This window comes from Macaca thibetana, chromosome 3, assembly GCF_024542745.1.
Source record: "Macaca thibetana thibetana isolate TM-01 chromosome 3, ASM2454274v1, whole genome shotgun sequence".
Classification (NCBI taxonomy): domain Eukaryota; kingdom Metazoa; phylum Chordata; class Mammalia; order Primates; family Cercopithecidae; genus Macaca; species Macaca thibetana.
Window position 1 is genome coordinate 91,217,443 of NC_065580.1, and position 15,972 is coordinate 91,233,414.

The 15,972-nt window shown below is 35.4% G+C and overlaps 1 protein-coding gene across 1 annotated transcript in view; it reads left to right on the top strand.

Moving 5' to 3' along the window:
* The window catches only part of ABCB5 (ATP binding cassette subfamily B member 5), a 126,864-nt gene that overhangs the window by 45,634 nt on the left and 65,258 nt on the right, over window positions 1–15,972 (top strand). The window contains exons 14-15 of the mRNA XM_050785400.1: window positions 10,322–10,483; window positions 14,801–14,941. Coding sequence (XP_050641357.1) covers window positions 10,322–10,483; window positions 14,801–14,941 — 303 coding nt within the window. The remainder of the gene's footprint in view (window positions 1–10,321; window positions 10,484–14,800; window positions 14,942–15,972) is intronic.

The following is a 15,972-nucleotide window of genomic DNA, read 5'->3' on the forward strand; positions in this document are numbered from 1 at the left end:
TACTCAGAAGGCTGAGGCAGGAGAATCGCTTGAACCCAGGAGGAGGAGGTTGCCATGAGCCAAGATCGCGCCATTGCACTCCAGCCCAGGCAACAAGAGCAAAACTCCATCTCAAAAAAAAAAAAAGAAAAAAGAAAAAAAAAAAAAAACAAGAAGCAAGCAATAAAAACCCATTCCCCACATATCAGTCACTCATTAGTTTAATAAAATATTCATAAGCTTGACAATATCAGAAAATAAAGAAAGCACTAAGCATGTTAGTGCTTAGTAGAACTCTCTTCTACTGCAGAGTAGGTTATACCATAAAAATGACCCATAGAAACTTACATATGCTTATAAGTAATTTCCAATTAAAAATATTATTATGCTTCTATTATCAGATCTTGATAAAGTTAAGAAAAATAAAGTTTTCTGTCTAGAACCCTATATCACAGTTGTCCCCAATCCACTTTGTCATTATTTTTGCAGGGCATTCATTAAAATGTCTCAGTCTCATTCAGGATTCCTGCAGAACTTTAGAATGACCAACTGGGCTGCTGAATATATTTGCTTCTTTTATTTGACTTTGACTTTTGTTTTTAACCGTTTTTTGAGGTTTCAATGATATATAAGAAACTGTACATATTAAAACATATGATTGGAAAAATTTTGGCATATATGTACACCACGATCAAGATAGTCAGCCACATTTTTCACATGACTTTTGTAACCATTTCATCCTGACCCTCTCCAGCCCTCCTCTCCTGACCCTTGGCAACCACTGATTTGCTTACTGTCACTGGATATTAGTTTGTATTTTCTAGAACTTTATATAAAGGGAGCAATACCACATGTATTCTGTTAGGTCTGGCTTCTTTCATTCAGCATAATTATTTTGAGACTCATCCATTTGTAGAATGCATCAATTGTTTGTTTTTATTGATAAATGCTATTCTATTTGTGACTATGCCACAATTTAAACTAATTGGTATGGATGCTCATTTGAATTATTGGGTTTGTTTTCAGTTTTGGGATATTACAGATAAAGCTGTTCTAAACATTCATATGCAAGTCTTTGTATAGACATGTGCTTTTATTTCTCTTGAGTAAATACCTGGGATTTAAATGGCTGAATTTTATGGTAGGTATACTTTTTACTTTTTAGTTACATGTCACACTGTTTTTCTTTTACATTTCTACAAGAAATATATTAAAATTCCAGCTACTCCACAACTTGTCCACACTTCATATAGTCATTTATTTTAATTTCAGCCATCTGAAGAAATGTGTAGTAGTATCCCATTGTCATTTTAATTTGCATTATCCTGATGACTGATGATGTTAAGCATTTTTATGTGCTTATTAACCATCCATATTTTTTTCTTTGTTAAAGCGTCTGTTCAAATCTTTAGCCCATTTTATATTGAGTTGTTTGTTTTCTTATCACTGGGTTTTGATAATTCTTTATATTCCTGGGTACAAGTATTTTATCAGATATAGGATTAGAAAATATTTCTCCCCATTCTAGGGCTTGGCTTTCTATTGTCCTGAATGTGTCTTCCAAAGGCCAGGAGTTTTTAATTTTGATGTTTAATTTATTAGGTTTTTTTTTTCTTTTACAAATCAAGGTTTTGTTGTCATATTTAAGAAATCTTTGAACAACACACATCGGGGCCTGTCAGCAGGATGACGGGAGGGAGAGCATCAGGACAAATAGCTAATGGGTGTGGGGCTTAGTACCCAGGTGACAGGTTGATAGGTGCAGCAAACCACCATGGCACACATTTATCTATGTAACAAACCTGCACGTTCTCCACATGTATCCAGGAACTTAAAGTAAAATAAAATTTTAAAAGAAAGAAAGAAATATTTGCTGAATTTAAGGTCACAAAGACTTTCCTCTGTTTTCTTTTGAAGGTATTATAGTTTTAGTTTTTATGTTTTGAGTTAATTATTATATGTGATGTAAGGTACAGTTTAAGGTTCCTTTTGTTTTGTTTTTTGCATATAGACTTCCAGTTGGTCCTGTACCATTTGTTGAAAAAATTATCTTTTCTACACTGATTTTTCTTTGCACCTTTGTAAAAAAATCAGTTGTTCATATATGTGTGTCTTTCTCCAGACTGTTGACTCCATTGTGCCATATTGATGTATTTGTCTGTCTTTGAGTTTATTCTTCTTTTTTTGTATTTAATTGGTTTCTGCTTTGATTTTTATTTCCTTTCTTCTGTTTTTTCTTTTTTTTTTTTTTTTGAGTTTAACTTGCCCTTCTTTTTCTTGTTTCTTAAGTTACATATGAAGTCATTTACTTGAAATTTTTTATTTGGTTTCAATATTGGAGTATTTTCCAGAGATTTTTTCTGTATTGATTTCTAATTTAATTGCATTACAGTCAGGGAATATCCATGTATGACTTGAATACAAGGAAGTTTATTAGGACTTGTTTTATGGCACAGATTATGGTCTCTCTTAGTAAATGTTTTGTGTGCACTTGAAAAGAATATGCATTTTGCTATTGTTGGATGAAGTGTTCTATAAATGTCAATTGTGTTGAGTTGGTTGATAGTATTATTCAACTCTTGTCCTTATGGTCTACTTGTTCTGTCAGTTACTGAGAGAAGGGTATTTAATTCTTCAACTATTATTGTAACTTTTAGATGTATTCTTGTAATTGTATATATTTTGGTGTCATGTATTTTAGAGCTGTGTTATTAGGCACATAAATATTTAGGATTGTTAGGTTCTCTTGATAAATTGAGCCCTTTTTCATTAGGAAATAAACTTATTTACTCTGGTTATATCCTTTTCACTTTAATCTGCTTTATCTAATATTAACACAGCCACTGTTATTTTTCTTTTACTCTGTGTTAGCATGGTATGCGTTTTTTATCCTTTTAGTCTTAACCTCTTTGTTTCTTTATATTTAAAATGTGTTTCTGACAGATGACACGTAGTGGGGCCTTGCTTTTGTATTCAAACTGAAAATCTCTGACTTTTAATTGGAGTGTTTAGACCATTTACATTTAATCTGATGATTGATATTAATATTATTAAATTAAATCAACCACTTTGCTACTTGTTTTCTTTTTTCCACCGATTCTTGGTTTCTGGTTTATTCATTTTCTGTCTTCATTTGGATTGAGTACTTTTTATGATTTTGTTTTATCTCTTTTGTGAGCTTATTTATATAACTCTTTGATATTTCAGTGATGGCTTTAGAGATTATAGTCTACACACTTAACTTAAGACAATCTACCTTCAAGTGATATTATATCATTTCATGTGTAGTATAAAAGCACGCATTAGCATACTTCCATTTCTCCCTTTTCGGCCTTTAAGCTATTGCAATTAGACATCTTACTTTGACATGTTATAAACTCCATCCCACATTGTAAATTTTAAAATCAATCATTAGTTTTTTTAAAAATTCAAATAGGTACTAAGAAAAAGTTACATTTTTCTCCATGCCCCATGGAGTTACAATTTCCAGTGTTCTTCATTCTTTTATGTGTATCCATATGTCCACTGGCATCAATTCCTTTTACCTGAAACCTTTAATGTGGTACAGTTCCACTACTGATGAATAATTTCAGCTGTCATATGTCTTTGTTTCACCTTTAGTTTTTGAAAAATTTATTTCCTTGATATAGAGTTTTAGCCTGAAAGTTGTAGGATTTTTTTTTCAATATCTTAAAGATGTTGCTCACTGTCTCCTTTCTTGCACTTTTTTCTGAGGAGAAATCTGTCATGTTTATGTTTGTTCCTGTATATGTAATGATTGAAGTTGCTATCAGCTTAAAGTAGACTGTCATAAATATAAGGTTTTTATGTAAGCCTCATGGTATACAAACAAACAAAAGTACCTAGAGTACCTCTTACCACTTGCATTCAACAAAGTCCTGAAGTTCTTAGCCCGGGCAATTAGGCAAGAAAAATAAAAAAGAAGTGTCAAGTAAGAAAAAAAAAAAAAGTAAGCAGATTATATGATCTTAAAATTTGAAAACTCTAAAGATTACACACGCAGTCACACATACACACACAAAGTGTTAGCACTAAAGCACTAATAAATGAATTCAGTAAGGTTGCAGGGTACAAAATCAACATACAAAAATTAGTTGCATTTCTGTTAACAACAAATCATCTGAAACTAAGAAAACATCCCATTTGCAACAGCATCAAAAGAATAAAATACTTAGAAATAAACTTAAGAAGGTAAAATACTTGTATGCTGAAAACTGTAATCATTGATGAAAAAATTAGAGAAGACACCCATAAAATACATCTCATGATCCTGGATTGAAAGACTTGATACTGTTAAATGTCAATACTACCCAAAGCAATCTACAGATTTAGTATACAGATTTTGATTTAGTACAATCAAAATCCCAATGGCATGTTTTACAGAAATAAAGAATTCATCCTAAAATTAATAAGAAACCACAAAAGATACCAAATATCCAAATCAATCTTAAGAAGAAAAACAAAGCTGAAAGCATCACACTTCCTAATTTCAAAATACATTACAAAGTTATAGTAATTAAAACAGTATAGCACTTGCCTAAAAATAAACATAGAGGCTAATGGGACAGAATAGAAAGCCCAGAAATAAATGTATGCAAAATGATCGACTGACCTTTGACAAGGGTGCAAAGAGTACACAATGCGGAAAGATGGCCTATTCAACAAATGATGTTGGGAAATTTGGATGTCCACATGCAAAAGAATTGAAACTGGACTTTTATCTACACCATACACAAAAACCAACTCAAAATAGGTTAAATATATCAATATAAGAAACTGTAAAACTTAAACTGAAACTGTAAAACTTAGAAGTAAACATGGGGGAAAGCTTCATGACATTAAGTTTGACAATTATTTCTTGGATATGAGGCCAAAAACACAAACAACAAAAGCAAAATTAGATAAGTAGGACTACATCAAACAAAAGCATCACAAAGGAAATAATCAACACAACGAAAAGGTAGACTACAAAAAGGAAAAAAAAATTGGAAATCATATATCTGGTAAGAAATTAATATCTAAAATATATAAGGAACTCCTATAACTCAATAGTAAAAAAACAAAAATAAAGAACAAATAACCTGATTTAAAAATAGGCAAAGAAGTTGAAAAGGCATTTCTCCAAAAAACACATACAAATGGCCAATAAGTATATGAAAAGATTCTTGACATCACTAGTTATCGGGGAAATGTAAGTCAATACCGCAATGAGATATCTCCTCACACCTATTAGGATGACTATTGTTAAAAAAAAAGATAAGTGTTGGTGAAGATGTGGAAAAATTCGAACCCTTGTGTATTACTGATGGGAAAGTAAAAAGTTGCAGTCTCTATGGAAAACAGTATGGAGGTTCCAGAAATAATTAAAGATAGAATTACCATTTGACCCAGCAATTCTACTACACATACACACACACACACACACACACACACACACACACACACACATATATATGTGTATATATATACACACATTAATTCCAATAATTTGGATGTATTAATATATATTCAAAAGAATTAAAGTCAGTATCTCAAAGAAGTATATGCACTCCCATGCTCATTGCATCATTATTTATAACAGCCAAGATATGGAAACAAGTTAAATATTTATTGACAGATTAACAAATAAAGAAAAATATGATACCTACACAAGGAAATATTAATAAGCCTTAAAAAAGGAGGAAGTCCATATGGAACAACATGGATGAATCTGAATGACATTATGCTAAGTGAAATAAACCAGTCACAGAAGGACTAATACTGTGTGATTCCTCTTAAATGAGGTATGTAAAACAGTCAAACTTGTAGATGCAGACAATACGATGGTGGCTGCTGGGGACTGAGGAGAGAGAGATACAGGGAGTTGCTGTTCAGTGGGAATAAAATTTTATTTATGTAAGATGAATGAGTTCTAGAGATTAACACTACCACATTGTGCCTATAGTTGGCAATATTGTATTGTGCACTTAAAATTTTAAGAAGATAGATCTCATGTGAAGTGTTCTTACCACAAAAAAAATTAATCTGCTCAATAACTCTAAAATAGAGGTGGTAAAATTTTCCCTATTATCAAATGAAAAACATAAGACTTAGAGGGGTAAAAAACTTAGACATCTAAGTCCTCCAAGCCAGAAACTGGCAGAAACAAGATCCAAACCCAGGATTTGCAACTCCAGAAAACACAAATGGTGAAATTATTGAATACCAGATTTGCCATTATAAAAGTCATACACTATAATCTATATATACTGCTTGCCATTTTGTAGTTAATTACCATGTAATATATTAATTATTATTAGTTACATCCATCATGATATTTGTCAGATTAACTGTATTACGAGTTTTTATTAAGACAGTGTGGACTTCATTCCTATATCATTAGTCTTCTTTGTTGTTCATAAAGCTTGCTCAGCTATTCATGCAGTGAATATAACTTTAATTTAAAAGCAAGTTATCACTTAAAGGGAAATTTGATCCCAGTCATATTATCTCAGTATATTCTTTTAGAAAAGAGCTCTGAAACACAGGTAGGGCTGCTATAGGGGAGCATAACTATCCTTTCTACCTACTTTTTGTGACAAGAGATGGGGATTAAGGATACAGATTTAGAAACTGAATAATAATTATCATCTTATTTTTAGTATCAGACTAAAAATCAGTTATCAAAGCCCTGACATCTCTCCTGACTTGGATAGATGTTTAACCATCAAAAAATACTGCCTTTTGCCAGTAATCCCAGCACTTTGGCAGGCCGAGGCAGGTGGATCACCTGAGGTCAGGAGTTCAAGAACAGCCTGGCCAGCATGGCAAGACCCTGTCTCTACTAAAAATACAAAAATTAGCTGGGTGTGGTGGTACACGCCTGTAATCCCAGTTAATCGGGAGGCTGAGGCAGGAGAATCACTTGAACCTGGGAGGTGGAGGTTGCAGTGAGCCGAGATCACGCCACTGCACTGCAGCCTGCATGACAGAGAGAGACTTCATCTCAAAAATTAATTAATTAATTAATTAAATTTTTAAAAAGTACCCTTTCCCCCTCTTTCTACCTAGTCCCGCTCTTTAAATGACTCTCTTAAAATCTACACGTGGGAAAAAAAACCAGCTGAAGTCGACTCACATTGAACCCTTTTTACCTCTGTCAGTGGTCAAGGCCAGCTACGCAGTTTGTGGGGTCCAGCACAAAATGAAAATGTGGAGCCTCTTATTCAAAAACTATTAAGAACTCCAGAATGGCAGCAGCAGAGCATTAAACCAAGAGTCACACCCTTCTAAAACTGTCTTACTTGTAAACAAAAGTGCAATACATGTACACTAAATAAAATTGGGGAAATTGAGATGAGAAAAATACAATCCATAGGCCCAATAACTAAGAACAGGCACTGTTAGGATATTGATAGATTTCTATATAGGTGTCTTTTTATAGGTAATTTTTTTAAAACATAGTTATAATAGGATATGTATTTTTCCTGCATTTTTACAGGTAGCATTATATCATACATCTTTTCCACATTATCATTTAATCTTAATAACCAATGTCTTGAGAGGTTCCCTTCTCTTATAGATTTGGAAAAAAGTTTGAAAGAAATTATCACCTGCTTAATCAAGTTTATCTATTGCAATGAAGAGACCTTGTGGAGAGAGGAGGGAAAACCACACCAGGTTTTAGTACCAGTCCTTCCAGTGACTGAATGAGGCCCTGAACAAGGTTCTTAACTTTCTGAGTTCCGTTTTCCTGCTCTATAGTAGATAAGAATCAGAAAAGTAAATAGCAGTAACACAGTAATAATATGAATAGTAACAATGTTAGCTGTCGATTGTTGATTCCCTAGCAAATTTGTAGTGCCAGAAGTGTCAGTTATTGTGGTAGGCATTTACAGAAAAACAAACAAACAAACAAAAAACACATTACCTAAAGAATAGTCCACAAAATCTTTCAGAGGAAGAATAAGCTGGAAGGGGTAAACTAATGGTTTTCAATACCTGTTTTAAGTCTATAGTAGTTAAAACAGGATAGCATTGGTGCAGTGACAGACAAGCTGAACAGCAGAATAGCAAGTAGAATACAAAAACAGACACAAAACAATTGCCACCTGATTTATGGTAAAGGCAGTTCTGAAGTATAGAGGGAAATGATGGTCTTCAAAATATGCTGTTGGGATACTTGGTTAACTGTATGGGGAAAATGTACATTGACTCCTACTTGGCATCACACACAAAAACTAATTCCAGGTGCTTTACATCACATCCAAATATGAAAGGCAAATTATAAAGATTGTAAGGTAAAACATAGAAAAACATCTGTGTGACCTTGGAGTAAAGATTTCTTAAAAGTACTCAAAAAGCACAAATTGTAAAAGAAAAAAATTGATAAATTGGACTTCATTAAAATTTTGAAATTCTGTTCATGAAAAGACACCATTAAGAGAGTGAAAAGAAAGCCAGGTACAGTGGCTCACACCTGTAATCCCAGCACTTTGGGAGGCTGATGTGGACGGATCACCTGAGATCAGGAGTTCAAGACCAGCCTGGCTAACATGGTGAAATCCCGTCTCTACTAAAAATACAAAGAATTAGCTGGGTGTGGTGGCGAGTGCCTGCAATCCCAGCTACTTGGGAGGCTGAGGCAGGAGAGAATTGCTTGAACCTGGGAGGCAGCGGTTGCAGTGAGCTGAGATCATGCCATTGCACTCCCGCCTAGGCAACGAGAGCTAAACTCTGTCTCAAAAAAAAAAAGAGAGAGAGATAGAAAGAGACAGAGTGAAAAGACAATCACATAAAGAGAAACTTTCATTGTAATACATGGTATTCAACAAAGTTCTCACATCTGGAGTATATAAACAACTCATGAAAATTAAAAATAAAAATACAGTTCTAATAGAAAAATGAGAAAAAATGTGGACAATTCACAAGAGAGAATATCCAAATTGTCACTAGTCATTTGAAAAGTTGTTCAACTTTAGTAGTCATCGGGAAAATGCCGATAAAAGTCACAATATGATAGTTCTCACCCATCAGACAGAAAGAACCAAGTCTTAGAAGACAGAGCAACCATGGCCCTGTTGCACTACTGGGGGGTTTATAAAATAGGGCAACCACTTGGAAAACCTATTTGGCAGAATCTAATGAAGCAGAGCATATACACACTTTATGACTCAGCAATTCCTCTCCTAGGTATAACACTAGAATTGTGTACATATGTTCATCAAATAAACATTTACAGCAACATAGTAGGGGAAAAAAAAAAAACTTAAAAACGATCTAAATGCCAAACAGGAATAGAGTGGATAAATAAGTTGTGGTATAGTCACACAATAGAATACTGTGTGGCAATAAGAATAAATTATCTGCAACTCTCTACAACCAAATGGATGAATCTCAAAAACATAATGTTGAGTGAAAAGATCCAGACACAGAAGAGTATACAATGCATAATCTCATTTATATAAATTACCAGAAAATCAAAACAAGTTCTGTTGTTAGAAATTGGGATAGTGATGACCCTTGGTATAGGTGAGTGTTAAGAGTGACTTGAGAAGAGCATGAGATGGACTTGTAGGTGCTGGTAATGATGGGATTCTTGACCTGGATACTACGATAGGGGTGTATTCCGTTTGAAATGCACTGATCTGTATGTACCCTTATGTGCACTTTTCCATATATTAATGGTACTTGTAAAAAAGTTAAAAATACATATTACTTTGAATTTGTAACCAAATAGTTAAGTAATATCCCAATTTTAAAGATGAAAACAATTAACTTTCTGACTTTCTTTTCATTCTAATTTCTATTGGTCTTCTTATTCTATTCAAGTTTCCAAATTTCTGTATCCAAGGATAAGATACTTTAATATTTACAATGATACTGCAACAAAGATTCCTTCATTCCTTCCTTCCTTCCTTCCTCTTTCTTTCTCTTTCTCTCTCTCTCTCTTTCTTTCTTTCTTTCTTTCTTCCTTTCTTTCGACGGAGTTTCACTCTGGTTGCCCAGGCTGGAGTGAAATGGCATGATCTCAGCTCATTACAACCTCTGCCTCCCAGGTTCAAGCGATTCTCCTGCCTCAGCCTTCCAAGTAGCTGAGATTACAGGTGCCCACCACCAAGACTGGATAATTTTTGTATTTTTAGTAGAGACGGGGTTTTACCATGTTGGCCGGGCTGATCTCTAACTCCTGACCTCAGGTGATCCACCCTCCTCAGCCTCCCAAAGTGCTGAGATTACAGGCATGAGCCACTGTGCCGAGTCAACAAAGATTTCTTAAATAGTGCAAAGGATGTTATTTCTACTAATATCATATTTATTTTCTATGCTTTTTATTCTGTAGGCAAGTAAAGGTCGGACTACAATCGTGGTAGCACACCGACTTTCTACTATTCGAAGTGCAGATTTGATTGTGACCATAAAGGATGGAATGGTGGCGGAAAAAGGAGCACATGCTGAACTAATGGCAAAACGAGGTTTATATTATTCACTTGTGATGTCACAGGTAATGCTTATGTGACATAATGCTATGTTAGCAGGGTTTATTTTTAACGTTTCAGAGATCATACCACACTAGAAAACAAAAGTTGCAAATTATAATCTTAAATTTCAAAAAGCAACCGAAGTTTATAGTTCCTCAGTAAAGAAATTAAGGGTTTCAAATCCTCAGTGTTGTGCTAAATAATATGCTGAAAGTTGAAGAAGTAATGGGTACCTGGTACCTAATATCTGCCAGGCACCCCCCAAATAGGCTTCAAAACTTGTATGTGGCCAGGCAGGGTGGCCCACACCTGTAATCCCAGCAATTTGGGAGGCTGAGGAGGGCAGATCACGAGGTCAGGAGATCGAGACCATCCTGGCCAACATGGTGAAACCTCGTCTCTACAAAAAATACAAAAATTAGCTGGGTGTGGTGGCGCATGCCTGCAGTTCCAGCTACTCGGGAGGCTGAGGCAAGAGAATTGCTTGACAGAGAGTTGGAGGTTGCAGTGAGCTGAGATTGCACCACTGCACTCCAGCCTGCCAACAGAGTGAGACTCTGTCTCAAAAAAACCGAACAAACAAACAAAAACTTGTATGTGGTAGATACTGTGATCTTTGGCTAGAACACAAAGAAATATAACACACAGTCCTTATTTAAAGACTTAAAACTTAGCTACAGAGGCAAATTGCAAAATCGTGCATATAGATATTATTAGTTGTAAAAAGAAAAAACAAGATTGATGGGGAGAGACAGAGCTATATTACCCATAAAAGGTTTCATGGAAGAGGTCTTTAAAGTTAAAAGATGGGAGCTGGGGGTGAACATGAAGGACAAATTCAGGTAGGCAGAACAACAGCATAGAAGCAAGAAGGAACCTGGTGTGCGACTGAAACAAAAAGGAGGTCAGCTTTCCTTAAGTACTTGTGAGTGTTGAGGGTATAATGGGAAAGAGTTCGATAATGAACGTCAGATCATGGAAGTTCTTAGAAGCCAGGCAAAAGAGTTGAGACTTAATTTGTGTAGGAAGCACCTAAGACAATACCTGGCACACAGTGGGCACTCAATAAACATTTGCTGAATGAAGGGATGCACACATAAAACCTTACTATGTGTGCTACCGCATCACCACAGATGGACCAGAAAGCTCATATTGGGCAATCAAGCGGGGGCATGATGATGCTGAAGGCACACAGCAAATTCCCCTTCTTTAGGATCCATACTTGTGCGTGTCATGGATCCACCCTACTGGATTTCACATAACTTTCTCATTAGGACACATTAATATAGGTCGTGGGAATTAAGCTATAGCTCTCTTCTTTGTTCCAGCCTGGCTTTCTTCTCTTGACCTGGAAGGCAGCCTTTTTTTGAAGGGCTCTTCTATAGATAACTGATTTCAACCCTTTTTGGTCTTCTTCAACTTTCTAATAATATCTTTGATGTCAATATTATTATTTTATAAATTAGCAAATTTAGAAAGTTATGAGCCCCCATCTCTTCATCAAGTTTATAACTTCAAATTTCAAACCCTAGCTTTCTCCAACTGTGCTAAAATGAAATATTTCTGAACATACCCTAAGAAGCAATACAGTAAAATAGGTTTGAAAATGTAGTTTTTATTGAAAAACTGTCTGATGCTGATTTTATTTCATATTAGTTCATATTTTGTGCTTCAAAAATAAAAGTGAGGTGTTATATAACTGAATTTTTATTCCACAATACACTTAATAATTTATGAAGTTTAATATTTTGAAACTAATATGGGTTGCAATAAAAGGAAATAACTGGTTGAGTTAACCCTATTTTGAGATTTTTTTAAAACTATTAATACTAGTATAATCAGATCTTTCTTTGGAGTAGTACATCTTTATTTTTTATTGTGATTAAACTAAAACTCCATTATTATGTCTTAAGTTAAAGGCTTTCACATTATATAAAAAGAAAAAGTGGTGTGTTAGTGGAACGAATGTGTAAAAATTTTAAATACCTTATTTAAAATGGATTAGTATTCTCTGATTACCTAAAATGATGTCCAATTAGATATAACAACACTATTTTAAATATTAATACTAAGTATAATATTCTAAGCATTGTACAGTAAATGTAACATACATAATATCTGCACAAACAAGTAACTCACTTTTGAAGATCTGCACATACTTATTTGCCAATATTGACTGTGGAATCAAAATTAATCAATTTTGATGATTTGTGATTGTCACAAATATCACAGTTAATGCTGCTAAAATAATCCTGAGAAGCAGTACAGCAAAGTGCTTAAGATGATGAACTCTGTGTTCACTGCAAGTTGACTCCACCACTTAATAGTTTTAGGTCCTTGAGCAAGTTATTTAAATTCTCAGTGCATCAATTTCCTAATCTCTAAGAAAAGGGAAATAGTAATAACCTATTAATAAATTATTGTGAGTATTAAACAGGCTAAATCATATAAAGTACTTAGAATTATTGTTAGTGTAATAAATTTTATTATGTTATTGACATTAACATTATTTGATCAAACTTTTTAGAAAAGTTCAAACTATGGAGATTAATATTTTAATTATTTACCTAGACTGTCCATGATCATATACATGTATATTGCTTTAGTGGATTTCTATGTGAAAATGAAATATAAACACATACACATATCAAAATGTGTATTTTTGATACACATATACACAGAGATATACACATATCAAAGCTTATTGTCATCATTATTTTGTCCAGAGACTTTCTCAGGAAAAGAAATTTTCTTTGACTTACTAAAGCACCTTTTCAGAAAATTTATTATGAGGAGAGGTCAAAGTTTTATTTTAAACTTGCCACAAAGTGAGTAACTCCTGGGGGCAGGGGAGAAAAGCCAAACAAGGCAGGACATGATGGCTAGTTCCTGTAATCTCAGCTACTTGAAAGGCTGGGGCAGAAGGACTGCTTGAGCTAAGGAGTTTAGCACTAGTTTGGGCAACACAGTAAGACCTACTCTTTAAATAAGGAAATAAATAATAAAAACAAAAAATAAAAAATTTCAAAGCCATATAAAATATTTCTTTCATGGCAGAGACATTTACAGGAAAAAAAAGAAAATGATAGCAAAAAGAAATGCCTGATTAAAGATGTTTGGATAGTCTGGGGCTGGTTAAAGTTCATTATCTCTTTAAATGACTGATTAACAGTTGTTAAGCTTGTCAAAGAATCACGGTGTCCCTGGAAAGTCTTCCATGTGCACATTCTCCTTGTGCATCTAAATTGATCTACATTTTCCATCTCTTCCCCACGCTGTCAGCAACTTAGCTGGGCTTCTCATTTCTCTTGTCCTCCTCCCATCTCCTCCTGGGAAAGTCACAGATTTACTCATACCACATTCAAATGAACAGAGAATCTGTAGCTCCTTTATTTCACTAAAGTGGTCTCATGAGTAGCAAGAAAAAGAAAATCTAGACCTAGAGCAATTTGATTTTGAACTTGGTTCTATCCTATAATGTACCAATAAACAGCTTCTTTAAAGTTAAAAATGTTTATTTCGAGACACAGTCTTGCTGTCACCCAGGCTGGAGTGTAGTGGTGCAATCTCGGTTCACTGCAGCCTCCGCCTCCCAAGTTCAAGCCTCAGCCTCAGCCTCCTGAGTAGCTGGGATCACAGGCACGCACCACCACACCCAACTAATATTTTGTATTTTTAGTAGAGACAGGGTGTTATATGTTGGCCAGGCTGGTCTGAAACTCATGGCCTGAAGTGATCCACACGTCTCCGTTTCCCAGAGTGCCGGGATTACAGGGGTGACGACTGTGCCTGGCCTTTAAGGTTAATTTGATTGCTTTGGAATTTCTTATTGTTGAGGAGCAGGCCATGTTAGTTCTGTGTTTTGTTCACAGTTCAGGATGGGTAGCAGGAGCAGGCCTGGAAAGCATGATTGTCTCCCGAGATCTCTCTCAGGCCCAATCTCACATATAAGTACCCAATTAAATACTACAAATTTATAAGCCCCAGAAATGGCTAGGAAGAAAGCATCAGAAACAGTATCTTCTGTCTCAAAAAGCTCCTCTTACTAAGATCTCTCCTTGTTAGTGATATAATTGTTTCGATTAAGGCATTGTTTTCTGCAGGTGATTATACAGGTCCTTGGAAAAGAAAGGACAATGAGCTATTGTTAGTCACTAAGATTTTAGTATGAGATAGACTTATCAGTTCTCTCAAGCCTGAAAGCTGTTCAGCAAGAACTACATTACAATATGCCACTTTCAATAGCAAAGGCGATAACAGCTTTAAAGAGATGCTTAATAAGATTTCCTTGAATTTTTAAGGCATTCTTACAATGATAACCTGTATATTCTTCCTGTAAGGATATTAAAAACGCTGATGAACAGATGGAGTCAATGACATATTCTACTGAAAGGAAGACTAACTCACTTTCTCTGTGCTCTGTGAATAGCATCAAGTCAGACTTCACTGACAAGGCCGAGGAATCCATCCAATCTAAAGAGGTAATGGCTCAGCGATCAACCAGTTTTTCCTACATGTTTTCTAATTTTGATTTAATCCTTGTAAAATTTAAAATTTATTTATAGGAAAATATTACTGTAGCACTAAGCTCACAAAACATGTCTTTCCCAAACTTCGCTCTAGCATCGGTGTGACACTCTAGGTAAGTCTGTCTAAAAAGGCTGCCTTTATATCAGAGGTCCTTCTTTACCAGGGGAAAAAAAAAAATCTCATGAGACTGTTAGATGATGTTTCTCCTATGAAGCAAACCATGGGTTAAAACAATGCCTTGGTAAATGTGATGGAGATACTAATGGTGATGCCCAAGATTAATTTGAGTCAGATCAGAGGCATGCCACTTCCAGAATACAGATAGGCCCAGCATGTACACGACCCAGGCTTGCAGTCCCAGGGCACAATTTGAGAAGCCTTGCTCACTGGGGTGGGAGTATTTGTTCCCATGCTTACTGTGCCCACTCTTACCCCCGCACCCCCAGGCTCTGCCCGAGCCCCACATCACCTGCTTTGACTCTCCTTCCGCTGATACCCTTCATACCTCCCTGCAGTTCCCGTCTGCACCTGAATTCTCACTTCTCTGTCTCAATTCCACCTTCTTTCTCTTAACATGCCCGACACCTGCTTTGAGCCTCCATCCCACACCCTGAACATTCTCTGTAGCACCCTCTTACAAAACACCCTTCCATCTTAATACCACCTTAACCCATGCTTCTCCCAGCCTCCCAATTCACTGAGCTCCAGCCCTCTTTCCACCCTAGTCGATCTTTGCTAGCCCCTGGTGCTCCGTAACCTTGCATGCCTTGAAATCCCTCACCCTTGCCCTGTATCTCAGCTTCAATCCCCTAACCTCCAGCATCCATACCATCCCATACCTATCTTTGGCCCATTATTTCCTCCCAAACTAGAGTTTCCTCCTTCTCCTTGGGACTAACAGAGACTTGAGATTGAATCGCCTCTTAGCTGTTCTCACCATCTTCATGCCCACTTTCCTTGGTCTCACCTGTCAATTATCTGC